The sequence below is a fragment of the Podarcis erhardii genome (genome assembly GCF_964252035.2).
Source record: "Podarcis erhardii genome assembly, chromosome: 13".
Lineage (NCBI taxonomy): Eukaryota > Metazoa > Chordata > Lepidosauria > Squamata > Lacertidae > Podarcis > Podarcis erhardii.
Genome location: NC_138502.1, coordinates 22277147 through 22302065, shown reverse-complemented (window position 1 = coordinate 22302065; position 24919 = coordinate 22277147). Strand labels below are relative to the sequence as shown.

Below are 24919 nucleotides of genomic sequence, written 5' to 3'. Positions count from 1 at the left end.
ATTTGTTGCTGTCTGTAACCCCTAACCCTGAACTGGCAGGTGAGTGTGGGCCCAGGTTTTGAGAATTAGGCCCTAAGTCACATGATCATGCTAGATTGCATTTGGAATAAGAGTATGCCTTGCCTTGCCCCATCATGTTCCTACCACCCCCTTTTTACTCTTACACTGGCTTTTGTTTCACCAGTGGGGATTTATGCTGATATATATCTCCAGCTCAACCAGCACAGGGAACTTAACCAGCATTGCCCTGGCTCAGCCCTGGGAAAATCTAATAATAATAACAACAGTAATAATATATTTATATGCCACCCATCTGAGTTACCCCAGCCACTCTGGGTGGCTTCCAACAAATTAAAACATGATACGACATCAAACATTTAAAACTTCCCTATATAGGACTGCCTTCAAATGTCTTCTAAAAGTCAGAAAGTTGAATATTTCCTTCATATCTGATGGGAAGGTGTTACACAGGGCAGCCACAACTGCCTAGAAGGCTCTCTAAACTCTCTTATCTGGAAATATCCTGGGCTTGGACTGCAATGCTAATTTGGAATATAGGATAATCTCCAACATTCTCATGCGTGAAGGAGAAATTGATCACTTCATCTTCCTATATAACAAACCAACAGGCAAAATACATTTGCCACGATTTCTATGCTTACTATGATATCCATATTTATAGGCCTAGGATGTCAGCAAGCAGAATTCCCAGGTATTTTTATTGTGGTGAACAGACAAGCGTACCATAAGTAACACAACAGAATGAACATCACTTTCATAATTCCATATACCTGTGGTTACATCATTTACCATTTGACATTACCAATGAAACTGCAATCAGACACAACCAGAAGGATATGGTAGGATTTGAAGGTTAAGTGTGCATAACAGTGGGAAACCAAAAAAAGGTTCCTTGCATGGTTACAGGCAGGAAAAGAGTAAATAAAATAATAAACAAAAAAAGTCTGATGGAAGTCTTCTCAGATCTTCTGGGGACTGTAAAGCTTCCAAATCCCACTTTCAAACTTCCTCCAGATCATCAATTCCCATAAATTGTCATGCATTGTGAGGATGCAGCATCGGCATGTGAAATGTTTGAGGTCTCTCAGGCAGGTTGCATGTACAATGGAGTAATAGTTGCATAGGCTGTTGTTTCTATATTTCCAGATGGTGATGGCTTGGAAATTTGAAAAAAAGAAAGAAAGAAAAAACAGTTACCTACTGATATTGGCTTTCTGACAGAAGTAATTTGGGGCCAATTGTTGTTATGGAAAGAAAAAACTGGTAACCTACCCAAAGAATTTCTGGAATATATTTGTAGTTTTACACAGTATTCCAGGGTCTTTGGTACATAGGGGGGGGGTGAGTGGGGCAAACTACAATAGCCTACTGGTAACACCAGGCCAATGCAGAGCTTGTCTGAGGACCAGGGAGGGAGTTTTGTTAGAATAAAGTTTTTGGCATGACAGTGTAAGTCCAGCAGGTCCCTGGAAGGGTCCCCCAGCTAGCTTAGCCCTCCGAGTCCTGGAGCAAGTGTACCAGACAGCCACCTACCCCTGAACAGCCCTGGGGAATGCACTAAACTAGACAGAGTCTAAAGTAGACAGAGTCAGAATTGAATAAGGTCTACTGCACTAAGACAGATCACCCCAGATTTGGCTGTGACATTTTACTCACTGCTGTTTGGAGGAGTCCTCTGAAAACAAATTCAAAGTTAGTCTAGTCACACAGTAAAATTTCAAGGATGTGTATAAGTATGTGTACGTGTGTGTGTGTGTGTGTGTGTGTGTGTGTGTGTGTGTCTTTTTTTTTAGGAGTGGTTCATCCCTGATCATCAGGCTCCATCATTTGCTTCAAAGAGAACAATGCCCACGCAGCTCCTGAAGGGCCATTGCCATCACTGACACCTCCTGCTAGTAATGAGCTTCTTCTCCAGGGGAAGGTGCCTGAGAATCAGTCAGCACTGACACAAACACACCTCACAGGCCCCATTCACTCACCAAAGTGCCAATTTGCTTTTCCAGAGCAGAAACACCTCTCATTTGCTATGTCAAGACTTGGTTTTGCCCTACTCTTCAAAAGGAAGAGGCAGGGTGTGTGTTGCTCCTTGGATCAATGTCTCAGCTCACACTTAGCCATATAATTCACTGCTGTACCTTTACTCTTGTTTGCCTGGGTACCACCCAGGTCTATGCATTAAAGGGTTTGACAGAAAAGAAAGTTTGAGTTCTTCATCCAACAGTGAGGGTCAGGACAGGCATTTCGGCAGGGTCTGATGAGTAATAATCCAACAGTGTCTGGATGGTTCTTCTTCTTTTTTTTAAATAAGGGAAATGTTTAAAGCAAAATGTTCTGAGCTTTGTGTATAGGTTTTCACATTAGTTGAACTTTTAAAGTTCACTTCTAATAACATGAATATGTTTTTTAAAAATGGATAGGTAAGAGTATAAGATTTTGTGGACTTGTATAAATAAGTATAAAATAATGGAACCAGGAGGGGGAATTGGAAGGAAGTCAATTAAGATGTATTATTTTGATTGTTGTTGATACAACAACAACAAAAACAGTGTCTGGACGGAAGAGCTATCCTGAGAATGCATCTGACTAAGAGGTCAGGGAGGCAACAGAAACAGTTGTATAATACAGGCCTGCAAAAATAGCTCTCTGGAAATGTGAGTCACAATCAAATTCAACCATTCTGGTAAGGCTACATTGAGAGAAGCCTTCCAAAACAGCTATGTGGGCATCCGTGCTTGTTGAATGTGTCATGTAGGTGAGGAACCACAGCGAGAGCATTCTCTCCCACAGCCCACAACTTCTATAAATAAGCCCATTCTACCAAATAATGTGTTACAAATTTTGTAGGCAGGCATGAACCAGAAGCTTCACTTAACTGCAGAAAAATCTAGTTTCTCCCAGAGACATAAGGGTTTACATCTGAGGTCATTGGAATGCAGCTGCATAACAAAATAAAACCACTGTACCTTCCATTAGGTTTGGAGAGTTAAAGGATTTTTAAAACTTTATTAATTTTGTGGTTTTCATGTTCCAGAACATAATATTTGTATTCTAAAACTAAATTCTGCCTTTCACAAAGAAACCTCCAAGGGATTGTGTAGCAATACTAAAAAGTTACACCTGAATTCAAAGTTCTTAATCCTTCATTTTAGATATTTCAAACACACATTACGGTCACAAGATTAAGTGAAGTGCATTTACTCTCTTCCTAGTTGTTCAGCAGAAACATGTATATACTCGTTTTTAGAGCATTTTTCCACAGTCGCAAAGTCTGCAAGCTTAACTATTCAGACCACAAACGATAAAGCTGCTAAACATTCTGTAGATCCTCTGATTGTGTGCTAGACTTGTGGCATGATTCATGATGCAACTGTGGTTTTCATGACCCTCAGTCCAAAGGGAGGAAGGAATTATCTTACATTGAACTTCTTCAGAGATCAGGTTTCTGCTGTTGTCCTTGACTGCAGTTCCTTCCCTAAGAAAAACAAGAGGCAAATGCATTTGTGATGCTGCATATTTACTGGTTCTGTAGGCAGAAAGCCTTTTCTGAGAAGGATGAGATCTGCATTCCTTCACACAACCATAAATGATACAAAATGCAGGAGATCCAAACTGTTAAACTTGGTTTAGTCACATGAGGCTTTAAATCTGATAAGAGCAGACCAGAAAAAAGTTTAGGAGAAAGTGTAAAAAAACAAGAAACAAAAATCCTCACACATTCTCAACAATAGAGCTGAACAAAGTGCATGAAAAAAGACCATTTTCTATGTTTCTATGAACTTGTTTTTGGAGTGCTTGAAATATATTCCCATTTTCTTTGTTTCTAAACTGCTCTGAGCATGATTTTTTTTGTGTGGAAAAGCAGCATACAAATTAAGTGAATGAAGAAATGAAAATCTTACACGTAATCGTAAGGAATGTGTTCAGTATTAGCTCTGTCCTGCCTTGAAGATCTCTGAAGACCCAGCACTAAAACAAAAAAGAAGAGAGGCAAATAAGCTGTCATAAATTAGGGCTGGCATAGGTCTGGATTTCCCCAAACTTTACCGGGATTTCAAAGGCAGAATTGACATCCTGGTGGAATTTCTGAAAGGCGGTGCTTTGTCCTGGATCTTAGGCTAGTCAATCAAAAAATTGCCTTTTGGGGGGGTGTTTTTGTAAAGGCAGGGGGCAGTTCCATGAAGGCGAGTGTCAGTTGAAGCCACTCCTCTAAATGTACAGTAGTCCAAATGGATGTAAACTATTTTCCCTAACAGAATTCAGTTTTGTACTTTCTTTTTGCTAACATATGCATGTTTGTACACAATTTCTCCCATACCGATGCACACACAAATCTATGCACACAGATACTACTCTCCAACATATTTGGTTGGAGACTTGCATTGCAGGTGTGTGTTTTGAAGGAAAACTGAGTTTCAGTTCACATATTGTTCCTGTAAGTGTGAATTAGGTAAGGTCACTTCAAATGGGAACAGAATTTCTTCCTCACCCCTACACAGTTATCAGATTTGCTGATACTTGAAAAATCAACCCTTTCCGTGGTAGATTATCATTGCTTCAGGTTACCATCACTCACCTTTCTTGGCCAAAAGGTAGATCAAAAGTACCAACACCAGAATGGCACCACCCACACCACCACATATAATTCCCCAATTTGGCCCTGCCAAAAAAAGAAGAATAACCTGAATTAGATAAAAAAAGAAAAGGGAATCTTCATTTGGTTTCCCTCACAAAGCCAAAATTAGCCCCACCTAAATCAGGCTAGGCTTGCCATACGTCTTGAAAATTCCAGATATGCAAGGAAATCAGATGCCTAAAATGGCGCCCTGGGAATTTTTTTTGAATTTTAAGAGATGTCCGGAATTTACGGTAAATATGGCAACCTGGGTCCCCCCACCCATTTTCGCCTATTGAGCAGTGGAAGGAATGACCCCCCCCCCCATGTGGGAGACCCAAAGCGTGCTTGTGCCCCCCCACCTCCCCACATGCAGCATCCCCAACTGAGGAGTAGAGGAGCATGGACGGCGGTGGGAAAAGGGCGAGAGCAGCCCCAAGCTCCTGCCAGCCTCCAGGGAGGAAAAAAATAGACAGTTATTCTGCTCCCGCCTTCTTCTCCCCTCAAGAGCCGCTGCGTTACCTTCTCAAAGCGTCCACAGCTGCTGCCTTGAGGACAATTGCTCCCCTTTCCTGGACACAGAGCAGGAGGCGAGGAGCCCAGCTAAAAGGGAACAGGCTGTCTGTGGCTACTTGTTCAAGAGTAGGTCCAAAGGAACTTACATCCTCATTCCGGCCCTCCCAAAGCAGGGGGTAGAACCCTCAACAAGGAATCTCCCTTTCTTTCCCTGCTAGAAGAAGAAGAATCGGCTCTTGAAGATGTTTTTTTAAAAATTTATTTTTTGTTTGTTTGTTTTGGGGGGAGGCTGGGGTGTCAGGAATTTTGCTTTTTGAAATATGGCAAGACTAAATCAGGCAGTACTGCTCCCTCATATCTTTTGAATAAATAAAATATTTAGCCATTTTTCTCTGTATACCGAACTGGCTCGATTGATGGCAATCACTGGTCAAAAAGGAAAAAATCAGGCAATGACATCAAGAGTGCTATCAAACTTTCTACAATGACAAAAAGATTCTATTAATGTGGTCTTAGGCCATTAATGGTCTCTGTTGGGAAATGATTAAAAAAGTTTTATTTTCATGATTGTGTTTGAGTATAAACTGCATTATGTTGTTTTGGTGTTAAGATTTAAAATGGCAAACAATCAAATAAACAGTCAATCAATCAAATAAGTATTTTTACGCACTAATGCTGCTTACTTACCATTGGAATCATAACAACCTGGGCAGGAAAAAAATGGACAATATCAGAAAAGCATGGCTCATCATCCCATTCTATTGGCCAGATCCTACAACATCTGTTGCATAGATGCAGAACAGCACCTACTTTCGTTTAGATAAATATATGAGTGTGCTCCAGAGAAGACTGAACATGCTCTGTGGCTATGAGTAACTGTTGTGGTAGAAGAATAGAAACCAAATGGGTGGGGAATGAAATGGACTGTGCTGGAATATGTCACGGCTGGCTAGCTGGAACTCTGAACAGGACTTTCCCACCATGCAACATTCTCTTGCAGGTCCCTTCCTAATCTGATCATTTCTACAGCCTTACCTGGCTGGACAATCACATTCTGAGCAACACTGAGGGCAGATGTCATCTCTTGGTTCTTTGCATCCTTCTCCTGGTAACCACAGGAATATTGGCCAGCATTCTTCGGCAATGCATATACGATGTATCGAGCATTTTGAGATGTTGCTTTCTTGAATAAAATAGGAGCCCCATCTTTACAGGAAAAAAATCTGGTCGGCACAACCTCTGATGAAGCCACACATAGTGCTATGATAATTTCCCCTTCATGAACCAAAGTTGCATTCAAGAATAAATCAGGAGCAGGAAGTTCACCTAGAGAACAAACGGAAGAAATAAAGAAAGAGCATAAATGAATACAGAGAGTAAGTGACATTGTTTTTTCAATAGAGAGTGAACATTTGAGTAATCATGTGGAATTAGATTGCTTTACAACCTTTATTTTTGTCTTACTGTATTTCTTTTTAAGCACTGTCCCCCCCCCCCCGCCCCATAATTGTTGTATTCTGCCTTTAACTATTTCTTTTGGGGGAAAGTGGCATGCCAGTGTTCTACTCTGTTTTATATATTTAAAGTATTTTAATGCCACCTCCATTTTTATTTAGAAATTTGGGATTGTAAATAGTTAGGTAAGAAAAAGTATCTTATGAGGCAATCATATATCAAGTTTCCAATAGGGTGAGTATTTTATGATGCAGCAACTCTCTAGCTCCAGCCCACATGAGCTGCTTAAAGGAGGATGGGAGACACTTTAGAGAGTGGTTTTGCTCTTTAAAGCTCCTCCTGGCCTCATTTAAAAGCAGGCAGTGTAGGATGTGAGAGAAAGTCAGAATAGCTTTAGTAAGTGGTCAGAATGTGAGGGAAGGAGGGTTCAGCCAAGTTTAAAGGGGAGGTTTGGGCAAGTTATGAGGGGATAGGCAAGGGGGTGAGTGAGGTGTAAATGGAGGAGGAGTTAGCCAGCTGTAGGGGATGGAGAGCTAGTGGTGTTGGTGAGCTGAGAAAGTGTGGGTGGCAGCCTCTACATCCCATGTTTTCTAAAAGCATGATGATGAAATGAAACAGCCCTGACCTTCTTTGATAATGAACATTTAAAAAGGCAAAGGGTAAAGGGACCCCTGACCATAAGGTCCCGTCGTGGCCGACTCTGGGGTTGTGGCACTCATCTCGCTTTATTGGCCGAGGCAGCCGGCGTACAGCTTCCGGGTCATGTGGCTAGCATGACTAAGCCTCTTCTGGAGAACCAGAGCAGCACACAGAAACACTGTTTACCTTCCCGCCAGAGCGGTACCTATTTATCTACTTGCACTTTGACGTGCTTTCAAACTGCTAGGATGGCAGGAGCAGGGACCGAGCAATGGGAGCTCACCCCGTCGCAGGGATTCAAACCACCAAGCTTCTGATCGGGAAGCCCTAGGCTCCGTGGTTTAACCCACAGCACCACCCGCATCCTGAAATTTAACATTAAACATTTGGTTCGAGTAGAGGAACACACACACCATTCTCTGCAATCCTGCACATACTAGTGTATACAGTCTTGCACAGTCTCAAACTTACCTGTAGAAATGCAAAGCTCTGAATCTTTGTCATCACCCAAACACCAGTGCTTTGCAAGCAGAACACCAGCAATAACATCCATGTGATAGGTTTATAATATGTTTTAACAAGTAAACACAAGGGCAGAGCAATGTTTTAAAATTTTCCTTTTTATTTCTTTATTATTATTATTATTGTGATTATTATTATTGTATATGCAGGGGTGGGGTGGGGGTGGGATGGATGTTTAGTTGGGAATTTGTTTGATTTTGATGGATTGTAATTTTTACAGTTTTTTATTTGTATTGTTTTTTGGGGTTTCTTTTTTGTTTTGTTTTCATTGTTTTAATGCCTTATTTTGTTTTTAAGGGGAGGGGTCAGGGCTGCCGGGGAGTGGGTCCCAGCCAACAAAATGGCTGCGGCATGTTCCACAGGGGGGGATGCGTTGGGACAACCGATCTCAGTGATCTCGGGTAGGAGGAGGAGTTACGCTAAGACCAGACCATGTCATTACAGAGAAGGCAGGTTTAGTCGTTGTCTGAGGACTATCCCTGCCTCCAGGTCTGGTCCTGACCAGATGGATACTAGAATCAGCAAGGGATACCCACATGACCTGAAGGTGCTGCTGTGCAATGCCAGGTCAATGATTCATAAGACCACTGCCATCCATGACCTGATCATGGATGGAGGATTTGACCTGGCATGTGTAACAGAGACTTGGTTGAATGAAGCAGATGGGCCTGTTCTTGCCGCTGCTTGTCCACCAGGTTTCTCTTACGCACAGCAACCCAGGCCTTGTGGGCGGGGAGGGGGGGTTGCAGTGATTTTTAGGAAGTCATTAGTTTGCACCAGGCGTCCTATTGGGAAGACCCAGTTTTCTGAGTGCATGTTCTGGAAGTTGGGCAATAGGGGCAGTACAGGATTCCTTTTGGTGTACCGACCTCCCCGCTGCACCAAGGATTCCCTGCCCGAGCTGCTTCAGGTCGTGGCGGATGTTCTCCTGGAGACGCCTAGTTTGGTTGTCCTAGGGGATTTTAATATCCATGCCGACACGACCTTACAAGGGGCCGCTCGGGACTTCGTGGAAAGCATGGCCTCCATGGGGCTGTCCCTGAATAAGTTTGGCCCAACCCATAGCCGCGGACATGCCTTGGACCTGGTGTTTACCTCTACGGATGTTGGTGATCTGACACTAACTAAAAGTGAAACAAAAGAAGTGCCATGGTCAGATCACTTCCTGGTGCAACTGGACTTCTCCGCGACCCTTCCCCTCTGCAGGGAGGTGGGACCGATTCGGATGGTCCGCCCCCGCCACTTAATGGATCCAAATGGTTTCCAGAGAGTGGTAGGGGATGCTTTATCCCATGTTAATGGCCTTTCAGTTGATTCCCTGGTGGCCCGCTGGAATGTGGAGTTAACCAGGGCTATTGACTGTTTGGCTCCGAAGCGCCCTCTCCGATTGCATGGAGCCCGGAGAGCCCCGTGGTTTTCCACGGATCTGAGGGCAATGAAACAATCGTTGAGACGGCTAGAGCGCCGGTGGCGGATAACTCATTCTGAAGCTGACCGGACACAGGTTAGAGCTCAATGTCGAGCCTACCAAGTGGCGGTAGCGACGGCGAAGAAAACTTTCTTCGCCGCCTCTATTGCATCTGCAGAAAACAGCAGCAGGAGACTTTTTCAGGTGGTCCGCAATTTAGCGGAACCACCTGCTACATCGGGGCCCAGTACGGGCCACATGATCTCCTGCAATGATTTTGCAAAGTTTTTTGCAGATAAAGTCGCTCAGATTCGGGAAGAGGTAGACGCCACCGTGGGAGCAGGGCCGGGGCGGGAGAGTGCTAGAGTCCTGTCTAGTCAAATTGCATGGGATCAATTCCAATCTGTTACCACCGAGGATGTGGACAGGCTGCTTGGACGAGTGAAACCAACCACCTGTCTCCTTGATCCTTGCCCATCCTGGCTTATAAAAGCTAGCCGGGAAGGACTGGGTGATGGGCTTCGTGGGGTGGTGAATGCTTCCCTCCGTGAGGGAGCCTTCCCAGACCCACTGAAAGAGGCGGTTATCAAACCACTTCTTAAAAAACCATCTTTAGATGCGGCCACGATGGCCAACTATCGCCCAGTCTCAAATCTTCCATTCTTGGGCAAGGTGATTGAGCGAGTGGTTGCTGAACAACTCCAGGCACGCCTGGAAGAAGCGGACCATTTGGATCCCTTCCAGTCGGGATTCAGGCCTCATCATGGGACTGAAACTGCCTTGGTCGCACTGGTTGATGATCTCCGGCGGGCCAGGGACAAAGGTGAGAGCTGTTTCCTGGTTCTGCTGGATCTCTCAGCGGCGTTTGATACCATCGACCATAACATCCTTCTGGACCGTCTTGAGGGGCTGGGAGCTGGGGGCACTGTCATACAGTGGTTCCGCTCCTTCCTCCTGGGCCGTGTTCAGAAAGTGGTGGTGGGGGATGAGTGTTCAGACCCCTGGGCTCTCACTTGTGGGGTGCCTCAGGGTTCTGTCCTCTCCCCCATGCTTTTCAACATCTACTTGCAGCCGCTGGGAGAGATCATCAGGGGGTTTGGGCTGGGTGTTCATCAGTATGCGGATGATACCCAGCTCTACCTCTCTTTCAAATCAGAACCAGTGAAGGCGGTGACAGTCCTGTGTGAGTGTCTGGAGGCGGTTGGAGGATGGATGGCGGCTAACAGATTGAGATTGAATCCTGACAAGACAGAAGTACTGTTTCTGGGGGACAGGAGGCGGGCAGGTGTGGAGGACTCCCTGGTCCTGAATGCGGTACCTGTGCCCCTGAAGGACCAGGTGTGCAGCCTGGGAGTCATTTTGGACTCACAGCTGTCCATGGAGGCACAAGTTAAATCCGTGTCCAGGGCAGCTGTGTACCAGCTCCATCTGGTACGCAGGCTGAGACCCTATCTGCCTGTGGACTGCCTCGCCAGAGTGGTGCATGCTCTGGTTATCTCCCGCTTGGACTACTGCAATGCACTCTACGTGGGGCTACCTTTGAAGGTGACCCGGAAACTACAACTAATCCAGAACGCAGCAGCCAGACTGGTGACAGGGAGCGGCCGCCGAGACCATATAACACCGGTCTTGAAAGACCTACATTGGCTCCCAGTACGTTTCCGAGCACAATTCAAAGTGTTGGTGCTGACCTTTAAAGCCCTAAACGGCCTCGGTCCAGTATACCTGAAGGAGCGTCTCCACCCCCATCGTTCTACCCGGACACTGAGGTCCAGCACCGAGGGCCTTCTGGCGGTTCCCTCACTGCGAGAAGTTAAGTTACAGGGAACCAGGCAGAGGGCCTTCTCGGTAGTGGCGCCCTCCCTGTGGAATGCCCTCCCACCAGATGTCAAAGAGAACAACAACTACCAGACTTTTAGAAGACATCTGAAGGCAGCCCTGTTTAGGGATGCTTTTAATGTTTGATGTATCATAGTATTTTAATATTCTTTTGGAAGCCGCCCAGAGTGGCTGGGGAGGCCCAGCCAGATGGGCGGGGTATAAATAATAAATTATTATTATTATTATTATTTAATCATTGTCCTGACCTGCTATTTTTTCTGCAGCCTTTTTGAACTGGCTTAAGTATTTTCTAGCAATCCCTGGTAGTTTCCAATTATGCAAATAATGCACATATAAATAAGAGTCAATACCATATAATTGCCAGAGCACCTCCTATTCTGGTGCAGTTGTTGTTGTTTTTCTGGGTGCAAAGGGAGTGCATGGTGTGTGAAAGAGATTAAACAAGCATGTGCAAATGCAGAGCTGAGGGGAAATCAATGAAATTGCCCTTTCCCCTGTGTTCATGCTGTTCCTTCTACAAACACTTCTTTAATTTCTACATTTACATTATGTTGTGTAACCCAGTCATTGTTAAACTGAAATTCTTGGTTCTCTTACAGATACAAGAAGAAGAAGAAGAAGAAGAAGAAGAAGAAGAAGAAGAAGAAGAAGAAGAAGAAGAAGAAGAAGAAGAAGAAGAAGTTGAAGTTGTTGTTAATTGTTTTCATGAAATGTCCTCCACAAGTTGAAGATAAAGGCCTTGTTTCAGTTTATTTTTTAAAATGTATGTTGAAAACAGCTTGACTTTTCTGTAGTCCTCAGGGGCGATCCTATCACAAGATCTAAAGACATGGGCAGCTTAGGATGCAGCAGATCTCTCCCTCAGTTGGTCTCACTATGCAGAAAGTCCCTCCAAATCAGATAAAGATATGCTCATCACAGCTCAGATAGTAAACTGAGTCCCCCAGAAGGCTGTTGCAGGGATGTGGCAAGGAGCAGGTGACTTGAACTGGAACCAAAGCTCATTCAAATCAGTCTTGAGTCCTGGTAACCTCACACAGAACAGTATTTTTAAGTCTTCTTTTTCCCCTGCCTCACGTAGGCAGAGCAGGAGTCCTTCTGTTGAAAATGGTTTGGACCTGGTGTATTTACTATTTACCTTTTTCTTTCTTTTTAGGACAGCATTCATATACATTCACACACACACACATACATTATCTTTTTTAAAAAAATACATTTTGTTAGTGTTTATTAGAAATACAAAGATTATTGTCAAATACCTATTTTTAAAATCCAAACTAAAACATTAATCCAAAGGACGGAAAGAAAGAAAGAAAGAAAGAAAGAAAGAAAGAAAGAAAGAAAGAAAGAGAGAGAGAGAGAGAGAGAGAGAGGAAGAGATAAAGAAAAAGATATAATAAAGGAATTAAAAGAGGGAAAAGTTAAGAAGCTAAAGAACTTCTGATTCTTCATCTGATGCTACATAAAAACATCACTCATTTCATCCACTCCAGTGTAACACCAATAATGCCACCCTCTGTAAACCATTTTCTTCAATCCTCATATCCAAATGACATTATTTCATTTTCTTTTCCACACAAAAAGTATGGGAGAGGTTTCTAATCTTTAGTAAATGGTAAAAATGGCTTTTCTCTGATTAAACATGTCAATTTCGCCATCTCAGCTAAGTCCATTAATTTTGACAGTCACACATACACACACTCCTAGGAAAGCTCTGATGGGGATTATGGAGTTTAGTTTCCCCAGATCTTTCAAGAGGTTGACCATTTCCATGAATTCCCTTTCCAGTTTCCCAAACTTACAGAGAACCCAGAAGAGATTTGTCAGGGCAGAGCAGGAGTTGGCTTCCCAATCTGATGTTTGTCCACTCTTCTCCACTTCTGACTCTCAGCTCCTTCTACTTCTCTCACAGACGAAACGGAAATCATCAAGACTTTTGCAGCATGCATGCTTCTATTCCCTCCCCCAGGGCACACCCCCACATGTGGCTGCAGTTACCACTCAAGGATGTATATGTTTATACCTTTCCTTCTGGTGAACTATTCAACGTATCTATGACCCTCAGGTACATTCACTTAAAAATAATATTTGATGGTCAGAAAGGCAGCTTTTCATTTGTTATCCTATCTCCCAGCACCAGAAACCCATCTGAATATGAGTAGATTATTTCACATGATAGAGAGAAGATTCAGACATGAATTGCTGTGAAAAATTCATTCTAGGGAAAGAAATAGGAAATCACCCCCCTCTCCCCGAGGACAGTATTCCCTCAGGATAAAGTGGATGGGGCTGCATCTCATGCCCAAGATGGAGCTAAAGTATGTACACACCCATGCACACAAGCCACCCCCTAGGTAACATGGCCTATAAAGAGGGGAGAGTGCCTGGGCTGCATTGTGTGTGTGAATATTGGGTGTGTGAAGGTGAAGTAGTCACCCTGCATGAGATAGCACCCTTGGGTTTCTCCGTCCTCCACCAGTCATGGACTGTGGGTCGGGGGGAGGGGAAGTGTTAATCTGGGAGGATTGCTCTTTCAGGGCTCTGCCATCACCTTCAATCTCCAGCATCAAATGTGTTGGCCTAGTGTGGGGCACCAAGGAGAGCTTGGTCTGACGTTAACATATATGAGAGAGTGCTGGAGGGGAAATAGTTAAATAGGATGCTCAGACAGGACCCAGGGGGGTGGAGTCAGTGGGTTTATAAAACTAATTCTAGGGAGGAGGTCGTTGGGAGTTGTGGGAGGGTAGTTGGTTTGAGTGGGTTGGCTGGTTGGGAAAGGCAATTGGTAATAGAGAGACAGGGCAGTTGCTCCTTGAGTGTGGGGAAGTAGCAGAGATAGAGAGAGGAACATAAGATTAAGAAAGTAAAGAGGAACACTGTTTGGAATGCTGTGAAAGTTTTGTTTTATGTCTGAAATAAAAATACACTCTTCTTTATTAATTGAAAAGCTGACTGAGACTGAAGTGATTTTACCAGGGAGGTCCTGGTTGGTGGCAGCGGATTAGTGGTGTACGGGTCAATAGTCCATGAGACGACCGGGGGCTCCGTAAGAACACCACACTTGGCTGTCTGGCTGGTGGTCACCTAACCCACCAGCAGCCACCCTGTCAGGCCTGTTGGATGTCGTGCCGGGCTGGGCCTTGGAGTTCCCTAACCTACTGGTTTTGGGGGACTTCAATGTCCATGCTGATGCCACCCCCTCCTCATGGGCTCTGGACCTGGTGTCTTCCATGGCGACATTAGGGCTCTCCCAGTTTGTTTTGGGTCCCACACACCAAGCAGGCCACACACTGGATTTGATTTTTGGTGCAGGTATAGATGTGATCATGTCCTCACTTGTGGAAGTGCCATGGTCTGATCACTACACTCTGAAAGCCAGGATTGACCTCCCGCCCCCACCCCGCTCAGGTGGCGAGCCTATTCGAGCTCGCCCACGAAGGCTGATGGATCCTGATGGATTTCGTCAGGCCTTGTGGGACCCTGCCCCCCCCCGGCGGCTCACTAGATGAGCTTGTCAAGAACTGAAATAACCGGCTCTTGGTGGCCATCAATGAGATCGTACCTAAGCACCCTCTGAGACCCTGCCAAAACTGGGGGCCCTGGTTTACCGAGGAGCTCCAGAAAATGAAGCTGGACCTCAGACAGCTAGAGTTAGTATGGCGACGTGTTTGCGATGGAGCCTCAAGAACATCTTATAGGACACTTATGAAAGCCTATGAGATGGCAGTGAAAGCTGCAAAGTTTTACTTCTCAGCTTCCATTGCATCTGCTAGCTCTCACCCAGTACAACTTTTTAGAACAACCCTAGAGGAACAGCCAAATTTAAATACGAATTTGACCCTTAGCTGTGAGGCATTTGTGAGCTTTTTTGTGCAGAAAGTCTTGCCGCTCCTCTGTGACCTCCCTGCCAATTTGGATACAGTAACAGAACTGGAGGCACCTCAACTGTCCTCGGGTCCAGTATTGGACCACTTCAATCGCATACTCCCTGTTGATGTAGACAGATTCCTCCGAGCTTGCCCCCTTGACCCATACCCGTCCTGGCTGATTAGAGTGTGCCCAGACGAGGTGCAGTCCCCCCTGGGTGACATCATCAATCAGTCCCTTGGCACAAGGACTTTCCCAGGAGAGTTGAAGGAAGCAGTGGTGCGTCCGCTCTTAAAGAAAACATCTCTAGATCCTTTAGATCTATCCAATTCCCGCCCGGTTTTGAATCTTCCACACCTGGGTAAGGTAATTGAGAGAGTGGTTGCCAAACAGCTTGGTAGGTTTCTGGATGAAACATCGGCTCTGGATCCATTTCAGTCCGGCTTTCACCCTGGTTACGGGACCGAGACGGCTTTGGTCACCCTAACAGATGATCTCCATAGACAGCTGGATCAAGGCGTGTCGGGACTGCTGATTCTTTTAGATTTATCAGCAGCCTTCAATATGGTCGATCACGAACTTTTGGACCACTGCCTTGCCAAGGTGGGGATTCAGGGCACAGTCCAACAATGGCTGCGCTCCTTTATCTCAGGTTGGGGACAAAGGATGGCGTTAGGGAGGGAGTTGTTGCCCTGGCAGTCCTTGCTGTGTAGAGTCCTGCAGGGCGCAATCCTTTCCCTGATGCTTTTCAGTAACTTTTTGTGCCCCCTTGCCCAGATTGTCTGGAGTTTTGGGCTGGGTTGTCATCAATATGCTGATGACACCCAGCTTTATCTGTTAATGGATGGCAGCCCTGACTCGGCCCCAGACACACTGATCAGATGCTTGGAAGCTGTGGCTGGATGGCTGCGTGGGAGCAGGTTGAAGTTAAATCCTTTGAAGACAGAGGTCCTCTGGGACAACATGTCCTCGGGACAACATGGGGTTGGGGGCCAACTCCCATCTCGTGGGGTTTCCATTATTACCAGCGCCTTCTGTCAAGAGCTTGGGTGTAACCTTCAACACCTCCCTTTCCTTGGAGGTGCAGGTTGCAGCCACAGCAAAGGTGGCATTGTTCCATCTCCGCCGTATCAAGCAGTTGATCCCTTACCTTTCTCACCCTGATCTGGCCACAGTGAACCATACGACGGTCACCTCCAGGCTTGATTATCGTAACTCGCTCTACGCAGGGCTGCCCTTGAAGCTTACCCAGAAACTCCAGTGGGTGCAGAATGCCACGGTGAGGCTCCTTATGGGGTCCTTGCCATGGGATCACATTCATGCAGTGCTTTACCAACTGCACTGGCTCCTGGTGGAGTACAGGGTCAGGTTTAAGGTGCTGGTTTTGACCTTTAAAGCCCTATGCGACCTAGGACCCTCGCACCTATGGGACCGCCTCTCCTGGTATGCCCTGTGGAGGATCTTAAGGTCCAAATAACAACACTTTGGAGGTCCCAAGCCGCAAGGTGGTTACATTGGTCTCAACTAGGACCTTTTCAGTACTGGCCCTGACTTGGTGGAATGCTCTGTCATAAGAGACTAGAGCCCCGCAGGACTTGACATCTTTCCGCATGGCCTGCAAGACAGCTGTTCCATCCGGCCTTTGGTTTGGACTCAGTCTGACCCTTATGTTTCCCTCCCCTTATGGTTTTGATTTATGGGTTACTATTAAAATGAGGCTGCATTTTAAATTGTATTTTAACCCATATTTTAATAAACTGGTGTTTTTTTCCCAATTGTGTTTTAATGTAGTTTTATTGGTGTTAGCTGCCCAGGGCCTGGCTCTGGCCGTGGAGGGTGGGGTATAAATAAAAATGTGTTGTTGTTGTTGTTGTTGTTGTTGTTGTTGTTGTTGTTGTTGTTATTCCTGGTGGGGCACATTTATGCCACAGGGCCTTGATCCCTAGTCAAGCAGTTTCTGATGTTGGAGTGGAACGAGCAACAGTTTTGTGAGGCAAGTGACCCTGGTCCTTCCTGCTGTCTGGCTACAAGTTTTGTCTTATTACATTCTATCTCTGGTGTGAAGGATTCAGCCATTCACTTCGCATCCCCATGGAAAGAGGCTCCAGCTTCCTTGGAGATGTGGAAGTGGTAATTTCTGTGAGCCTTTAGATTTGTTTCTATCTTGGGAGGAATGAGGTGTGTAATAAGAACGCCTTTGTGGAAGAAGAAGAATTTGTGAATGATAACTATTTAGGAGCCAGGAGGGAAGTTGCCAGAGGCTGGATTGTTTTTACAGTGGTGTGGGCAGTCTGCAGTCCATGGGCGCAACAATCCCATCACGTCTCCTCCTTTGGCTGACAAAATTATGGAAGCCCTGCCATCCATCCTACAACCGACATCCTCTTCTTGTTTCTGATTTTAACCTTTTAATATGGTTTTTATTATATATTTTTATGTACAATTGTTGTAAACCACTCTGATCTTTTCATATGAATATCAGTATATAAATATTTTTCTAAATAACTAAAGCCAGGCCTTCAATGGAACAATTGGGAGCTTCACTTGGCCCCCAGTTGTCCCTTTGCTGGAGCAAAGCATGCCTTGCTCAAGGAGAGGGGAGAAGCTTCTCCTTCCCAGTGTAGCTGTTTGAAGCCCTGTTGTGCTGTTCCTTTGAGTCCTTAGTTTTGGAGGTTGAAAGGAGTGTCATGAAGTGGCTTGAAAACACAGGGTTGCCAATCCCCCATGCTTTGTGGTTCCCATGTTTGGATAACGTCTGAAGGGAGTTTAACAGAATTATGTCATGTGATGGACAGGTGGGTTGCCCGGTCCATTTATCAAAGTTGGCTAATGGGGTTGAACCCCAAAAGGTTCCCCACCATGATCTACCAGCTGAGGATCCCTATATAATTGTTTTTCTATCTGTCTACCGATTTCTCTACTCATTTACATAGAATGTGGTCTTTCTAAACATAGCACACACCGGGTGGCTAACATATCATAGAAATAAGGCACAATACAAAGCAACACAATAGCTCAACAATTTATTTGGCAGTAATACAAATAATATTTTAAAACGTAGGCATGTTAAAATAAGCAGCAAATAATATAAATCCCAATAGATAAAAGGCTATACACTGAATATTTCCATTAATACTATGCAGACATATTTGCTGTATTGCTTTCAGTACCTGCTGTAAAAACTTCTGGCAAGCTAACCAGACATCATGAACCCAAGCCCTTTATTGGAACCTTAAAGGTCAAAACCAGTACTTGAACTGGGCTTAGTAGAATACTGGAAACATTATTTTAAGTGAATAAATGGATGAGAGAAGGAGAACAGACATAGAACAGTCTGGAGGCATTTTTTTTTTCTTCCAATGGGATTTCCTAGTTTCTAGGTCCAGCCAAGGAGCAATTACACTTCTCCATGAAATAAGTGATGATTGGCGCTGAGACCAGGAGAAGAAGCACCAATGAGAAGCAGAGAATCCAAATATAGGGAGATATTGTCTGACCTGGATCGAATAGAAAAAGATCAGAAAGATTTGGGTAGCTATTCAGATATGACCAGAGGCAGGGAGATAAATCTACAAATAGACATTAACAAGTTCCCTATGGTTTTATGTTTGTTGGAAGAATGTGCAAGTGTATCATAGCACTTTCCTACTCTGATTATATACCCCTATTGATTCTCTCAAATACTATCAATCAATCAATCAATCAATCAATTTTTATTGTATACAGCCAAAGGCCTTTACAATGGACAACACAGCATAAAAGCATCTAAAATCATACATGTAACCTGTAGCAGTTTGCAACATACAATAAAATAGTAAAAGTAAAACCATCTGCTCCGTTTTCATCTATAGTTCTTTCCAATCTATCCACCCTATGAAGCTGTTTTAGAGAGGGGGATAACAAGAAAGGAAAAAAGTTGAAGTTTGGAGTTTGCTTGAAAAGTATTTTAATATATTGTGTATTTTATTAGGAAATGCATTGAAAAGTATTGTAAAAATACATATTTTGAGGAATGCATACCAATGGTGTCGTTTAATGTATATATAAATGTGCATCATAACAGTGGATTTGTTTCCAACTAAATCATAGGTAGCCCCACTGAAGTCAATGGTGGCAACTAACTAGGATCTATTAATTCCATTGGGCCTACTCAAAGTATACCTTAGTTGGATAGAACAACACCTGTAACTTTTCATGCATTCTTTAACAACATATGCAGTGCCAGCAGAAATTAAACAGGATGGACTTGAGCTAATCTAAGTCCCATCCATAAAGGCCAGACACATAAACAAAACACATGAATATTTTTCACACATTGTATGTAAACCGATGAAAAACACTGTAAGGTTGAATCTCAAAAGCAGACCAGGGAGGACTGAACATGCTCTGTAGCTTTGAAATACTGATTAATTGTTGTGATGGGGGAATAGAAACCAAATGGATGGAGAATGAAATTAACTATGCTGGAATATGTCATGGCTGGCTAGCTGGAACTCTGAACAGGACTATCCCACTATGCAACATTCTCTTGCAGGTCGCTTCCTAGTCTCATCATTTCTACAATCTTACCTGACTGGACAATCAGATTCTGAGCAACACTGAGGGCAGATGTCTTCCTTTGGTTCATTGCATCAATCTGCTGGTAACCAGAGGAATATTGGCCAGCATTCTTCAGTGATGCATAGACAATGTATTGAGCATTTTGAGATGTTGCTTTCTTGAATGAAGCAGGAGCCCCATCTTCACAGAAAAAAAATCTGGTCAGCATAACCTCTGCAGGAGCCACACATAGTACTGCGATAATTTCCCCTTCAGGAATGAAACTTGCATTCAAGAATAAATCAGGAGCAGGAAGTTCACCTTGAGAACGAACAAATGGAAGAAATAAAGAAAGAGCATAAGGAATGCAGAGAGTAAGTGAAAATGTAGTTGCAGTAGAGAGTGAACATTTGAGTAATCATGTGGAATTAAATTGCTTTATCACCTTTATTTTTGTCTTACTGTATTGCTTTTTAAGCAGTCCCCTCCCCCAATTGTTTGTTGTATACTGCCTTCAATTATTTCTTTTTGGGGAAAGTAGCATGCAATGTTCTATTCTGTTTTATTTATTTAAAGCATTTTAATGCCACCTCCATTTTTATTTAGAAATCTTGGGTTGTAAACTCTCAATTTAATTTTTTTAAAGTATAGAAGATTAATAGTTAGATGAGCAAAAAGATCTTATGAGGCAATCCTATGTCGTTTTCGATAGGATGAGAATCTTAGGATACAGCATCTCTGAATATTGGCCAGCATTCTTCAACAATGAATAGACTATTTATTCATCATTTTGGGATATTGTTTTCTGGATGAAATAAGAGCCCCACCTTTACCAAAAAGAAATTTGGTCGGCACAACTTCTAATGGATAAACACATAGTGCGAAGATAATTTTCACTCCAGGAGCCAAAGTTGCATTAAATAAGAAAACATGAGCAGAAAGTTCACCGAGAGAGAGAGAGAGAGAGAGAGAGAGAGAGAGAGAAAGAAAGAAAGAAAGAAAGAAAGAAAGAAAGAAAGAAAGAAAGAAAGAAAGAAAGAAAGAAAGAAGTGCAGAGAGCAAGTGAAAACTTAATAGCAATGGAGGAGGAATATTCGAGCAGTTCTGTGAATTGCTTTATCGACATGATTTTCTTTCTCATTTCTTTGCTTTCCTAGCACTTCTCTTTGTGCTCCTTTATATTGCATCTTAACATGTTTATTAGTTGTACACACACGCACAATCCTGCAGTTCTTTACATACTTACTGGTGTGCACAGGTTTCACAGGTGCAAACTCACCTGTTGAAGTGCAAAGCTCTGAATCTTTGTCATCACCCAAACACCAGTGATTTGCAAGCAGAGCACCTGCAATAACATCCATACAATATGTTAACACTATGTTTTAACAAGAAATAACAAGGGCAGAGCAATGATTTAAGAATTCTCCTAACCTACTGTTTTTACTTCAGCTTTTTTTGGAGTGGCTTAAGTGTTTTCTAACAAACTCTGGAAATTTTTAATAACCATATTCTTGAATTCCCTTCCCAGTTTCCCAAACTTACAGAATATCCAGAAGAGATTCATCAGGGCAGAGCAAGAGTTGGCTTCCCAATCTGATGTTGCCACTCTTGACTCTCAGGTCCTTCTACTTCTCTCACAGACGAGATGGAAATGATCAGGACATTTGCAGCATGCATGTTTCTGTCCCCTCCCCCAGGGCACACCCTCAGATGTGGCTGCAGCTACAAGTCAATGCTGTATAATTTTTAAACCATTCCTTCTGGTGAACTATTCAATATACAGTGGTACCTTGGGTTACAGACACTTCAGGTTACAGACTCTGCTAACCCAGAAATAGTACCTTGGGTTAAGAACTTTGCTTCAGGATGAGAGCAGAAATTGCGTGGCAGCGGCTGCAGGAGGCCCCATTAGCTAAAGTACCACAGTATCTCTGACCCTCAGGCACATTCACTTAGAGAATATTTGATGGTCAGAAAGGGAGCTTTTCATCCGTTATCCCATTTACCCCCCACCAGAAACCCCTCTGAAAATGGATAAATTAGTTCACACGATTCAGACATTACTCATGGTTGAAAATTCCTTCTAAGGATATAAATAGGAAACATTTTTCCAGGATAAAATGAACGGGGTTGTGCCCCAGCAGCTAATGCCAGAGATACATACCCATGCACACAAACCACCTCCATGTAGCAAGACCACCCCCATGCCACAGGGCCTCGGTCCCTATTCTAGCAGTTTCTACTGTGTTTCTACTGTGAAACTGGGTAGAGCAAGTCCGTTCACCCTATTGGCGTGGCAGTATTGCGGCACAGCAGAGGCTTCACTAAGGCCTCAACAAGGGAATTTGTGACATCAGTGCTCCATCCAAATAGGTGGCGGAGGCATAAGCTCTCACCACCTATCACCTATCCTGGCCTGCACCCCGGATAGGCAAATTGCCTGCCTCCTTTACAGCAGGTGGGCCTGTGCCTTACCAAAACTTGACATTTTAAATTTAACAATTCTAAAATTATTATTATTATTCAAAATACAGTAATCAAATCAATAATATTTACTGAGTCATTTTTATGTTTTAAATTATCCTTTATTAAGTTTCAACATTTTTAACATATACAGTCAAAACACAGTTTCATATTCTATTTTTGTCCCATCGCCCCCCATTTTCCATGAAGTTGTTGTTTCTCTCCTTTTGCTGCACCCTATCTTCTGCCTACCAAATCATAACCACAATATTATAATCCAATATATTTTTAATCTAACCATTTCATCTTTTGTCTCCCATTCTAATATCAATCACTATCAATATCTGTAACCTAAGGTACCACTGTATAAACACATTTTTAAATAACTCATTAATTTCATAATATTGAAACCAATCCATTACCCATTCTTGCATTTTTTCAAACTTTTTCAATTTGTATACATTTCCAGAAAAATACAGTATGTCTCTATATCTGCCCCAATTCTCCATCACATTAAGTTTCTTTTGTGTACTAGTTTCTATAGGGGATAGCCATAAAAGTGTTTCCCTTCCAAGTAGATCTTGGTATCTTGTCCAAACTCCATATGTTTTGAATCATTTCTACTTCTTAGATGCAGAATTCATTGATGCCACTGGGTCTCCTCTGTTTCTCTCATTTTTTGGCACCTGTATTTATACCACTATCCTGGCTAAATGAAAGGGCTTCACTAATTCTGAGCTATTCCAGGGCTAGATGGTATGTTTTCCCATTCTGTACCCAGAATCACTCTTGCAAATTCCATGGAAGAATCCTTAGTGGAGAACCACCTAGCACTGAAGTCACAGATCCTGTGGAGAAGAAGGGATAAAGCTCCCCAACACCAAGTGTTTTATAGGTGTGCAATTTCCTTTTACTGCAGACATTATAAAAAGATAAACTTCCAACTGATTTATCTAGGAATATTCCTAATTTTGTAAGCTTTCCATACACTTTCAGGCGGGTCCATTGCTCTGTCCGAGCCCAGTAATCTTTCCCATCGTCACATCCTATGACCCAGTAGCCATTCTCAGGAGACAATTTGATCTCCCCCTTTCTAGAAGCGGTTGCAGAGGCAACTCCCAAGTCCCAGGTTTTCTTCTGACCAATTCCCACCTCCCAGTAATGTCTGCCTTCTGAAAATCCACATTCTGCCAGAATGAATGTGCGGGAGTCAAACCGCTTTTCCCAGTCAGAAACCTTAGAAACACTTCCTGTGTTCCAAACACTTTTGCCATCTTCGGACACTTTGAGCTTTGGGTGAGCTGTCCTGGGGTCCAAGATCACATCAGCTGCAAAAAAAAGAAGCCTTGATTCAAAGGCACAGACTTAAATGAAGCGTATGAATTAATGTATAAATTAAGTAAGGTGGTCTGTGGGCATCTCTCTTTTAAGTCACCCGTCTGTGGACCACACTCTCATCTGTCTGCTGGACAGCTGCATATTCCTGCCTTGCTGAGAGTTGGACCAGCTGATCCTCGGGGTCCCTTGCAACTCTAAAATTCTATGAATCTATGATATGATGACTAATACAAATTTCTATCCAAGCTTTCTGCATTGCATGATTCACCCTCTCTCTACAACAATTCTTCTATGTTCCTCAACATATCTCCTTATGCTTTAGCCATCTGAAACATGTTTAATGTGCTAAGCACATTCTGGTCACATTAATGATGGGTCATCCTCACTTTTGCATGTGCTTACCTGTCAGTCCATTTCCACATTGATTTACCCTTCCTGTATACCTATTGTATAAACACATTGTCTAAAGTGTTTCTCCTCAAAATGTGCATTTAAAAATGTTTGTGCTTTTCTTGAGCCAAACAGTATTGGATAAGTAAATTAGTCCAGTAGGTATGGATCTGGATTACAATTTCCATCAGCCCCAAACAGTATGACCAAGCAAGGGATGATGGGATTTGCAGTCAATCACCATCTGGCAGCACACAGGTTGAGCTACCCATTACAGGATGACTGGAAGAAGCCCAAGTCAACAAACAGCAGTTTGCAGCACTTGCGGGTTTCTCTCCAATATCCATTCTGTTTGCACATGATTTTGCATCCTCCTCACCTCTGTAGAAGCGGGCATCTGAAAATTCTGTGAATAAAGGAAAGAACATAAAGGTTTCATTGGCAAGAAAGTGATGGATACTTCTACTCATTCTACAACCTAATCAATCAATGCCATGGGTTGGATCCAGATTTAACCATGCTTAGAACATACTGTTTGAAATAAGTTGGGTTTAACTTAGTTTCGACTAAATTACATATTTTTCATTTCAATAGATCTTTGCTAAGTATGACCCAAGCCTTCTTCCGCTGTGGTAAAAGTGTGTGGTGGGTCAGGAAGTGCATGTGTAAGCCCCACGCCCCCTCTTATATACATGGGCTCCTATCTGATCTTGATGCAATGAGCATGTATGTCTAAAGGGGGCTTTAACCTGCTTTCAGCTGAACATACATGGAAGCTTTAGTGTAAGAACCCTGGCGGATTTGGATCATGTTTAATTAAATGCTCAAAGAAACTCTTTTCATACTTTTTTCACCCCATTAACTAAGGTCTGGAAGATCCTGTATGTAGATGGATATTGTGGGTGGGTGGGTGGATTTAATAAACCACCCTTTGTCAAAAGACCACAATCAAAACAACTATTATAATAAATATTTCATTAAAAATATATATTCTAAAAGCATAAGTTAGTATCTACTCATCTCAGGCACAACTATAAAGCATAATATAATATAATATATTTCTAAAATGAGGAAAATGCAGCACTGACAGCTTTTTCAAAACTCTGCACAGATATGATATGAAATCTCCTTATGTCCAAAACTGATGAAAATTTGATAATACAAAAGCTTGAAGTGTGTCTCCTCTTTGGAACACACGCTTTTTGGTTAATTCCTGGACTAAGTGCAAAGAAACGGGGAAATGAAGTGGTTGTGGCACGTGTGGTATTTTTATGATTCAGGAATATATATTTTTGCAACACATATAC

General features: G+C 43.2%; 1 protein-coding gene, 1 long non-coding RNA gene and 1 pseudogene across 5 annotated transcripts in view; all 3 read right to left on the bottom strand.

The window, feature by feature from the left end:
- Positions 1-21341, bottom strand: part of LOC309327596 (uncharacterized protein) — a 63100-nt gene extending 41759 nt beyond the window's left edge. Inside the window, exons 1-5 of one of the 3 annotated variants that reach the window (XM_081836922.1) lie at positions 20964-21341; positions 20701-20766; positions 6185-6475; positions 4595-4678; positions 3921-3987 (exon numbers count right to left, since the gene is read on the bottom strand). In XM_081836922.1, the coding sequence (XP_081693048.1) occupies positions 3921-3987; positions 4595-4678; positions 6185-6475; positions 20701-20766; positions 20964-20985 (530 nt within the window). In that variant the 5' untranslated portion in view covers positions 20986-21341. Of the gene's footprint in view, positions 1-3920; positions 3988-4594; positions 4679-6184; positions 6476-19451; positions 19743-20667; positions 20767-20963 lie in introns of all 3 variants that reach the window. The other 2 variants (XM_081836923.1, XM_081836920.1) reach the window with 2 other exon arrangements.
- The window catches only part of LOC309327599 (E3 ubiquitin-protein ligase TRIM39 pseudogene), a 47073-nt pseudogene that overhangs the window by 20853 nt on the left and 1301 nt on the right, over positions 1-24919 (bottom strand). The window lies entirely within an intron of this gene.
- On the bottom strand, positions 21985-24731 carry LOC309327600. Its single transcript, XR_014150589.1, has 2 exons — positions 23992-24731; positions 21985-23212 (listed from the first exon to the last, which is right to left on the bottom strand). It is a non-coding gene; the product is annotated as an uncharacterized lncRNA (long non-coding RNA).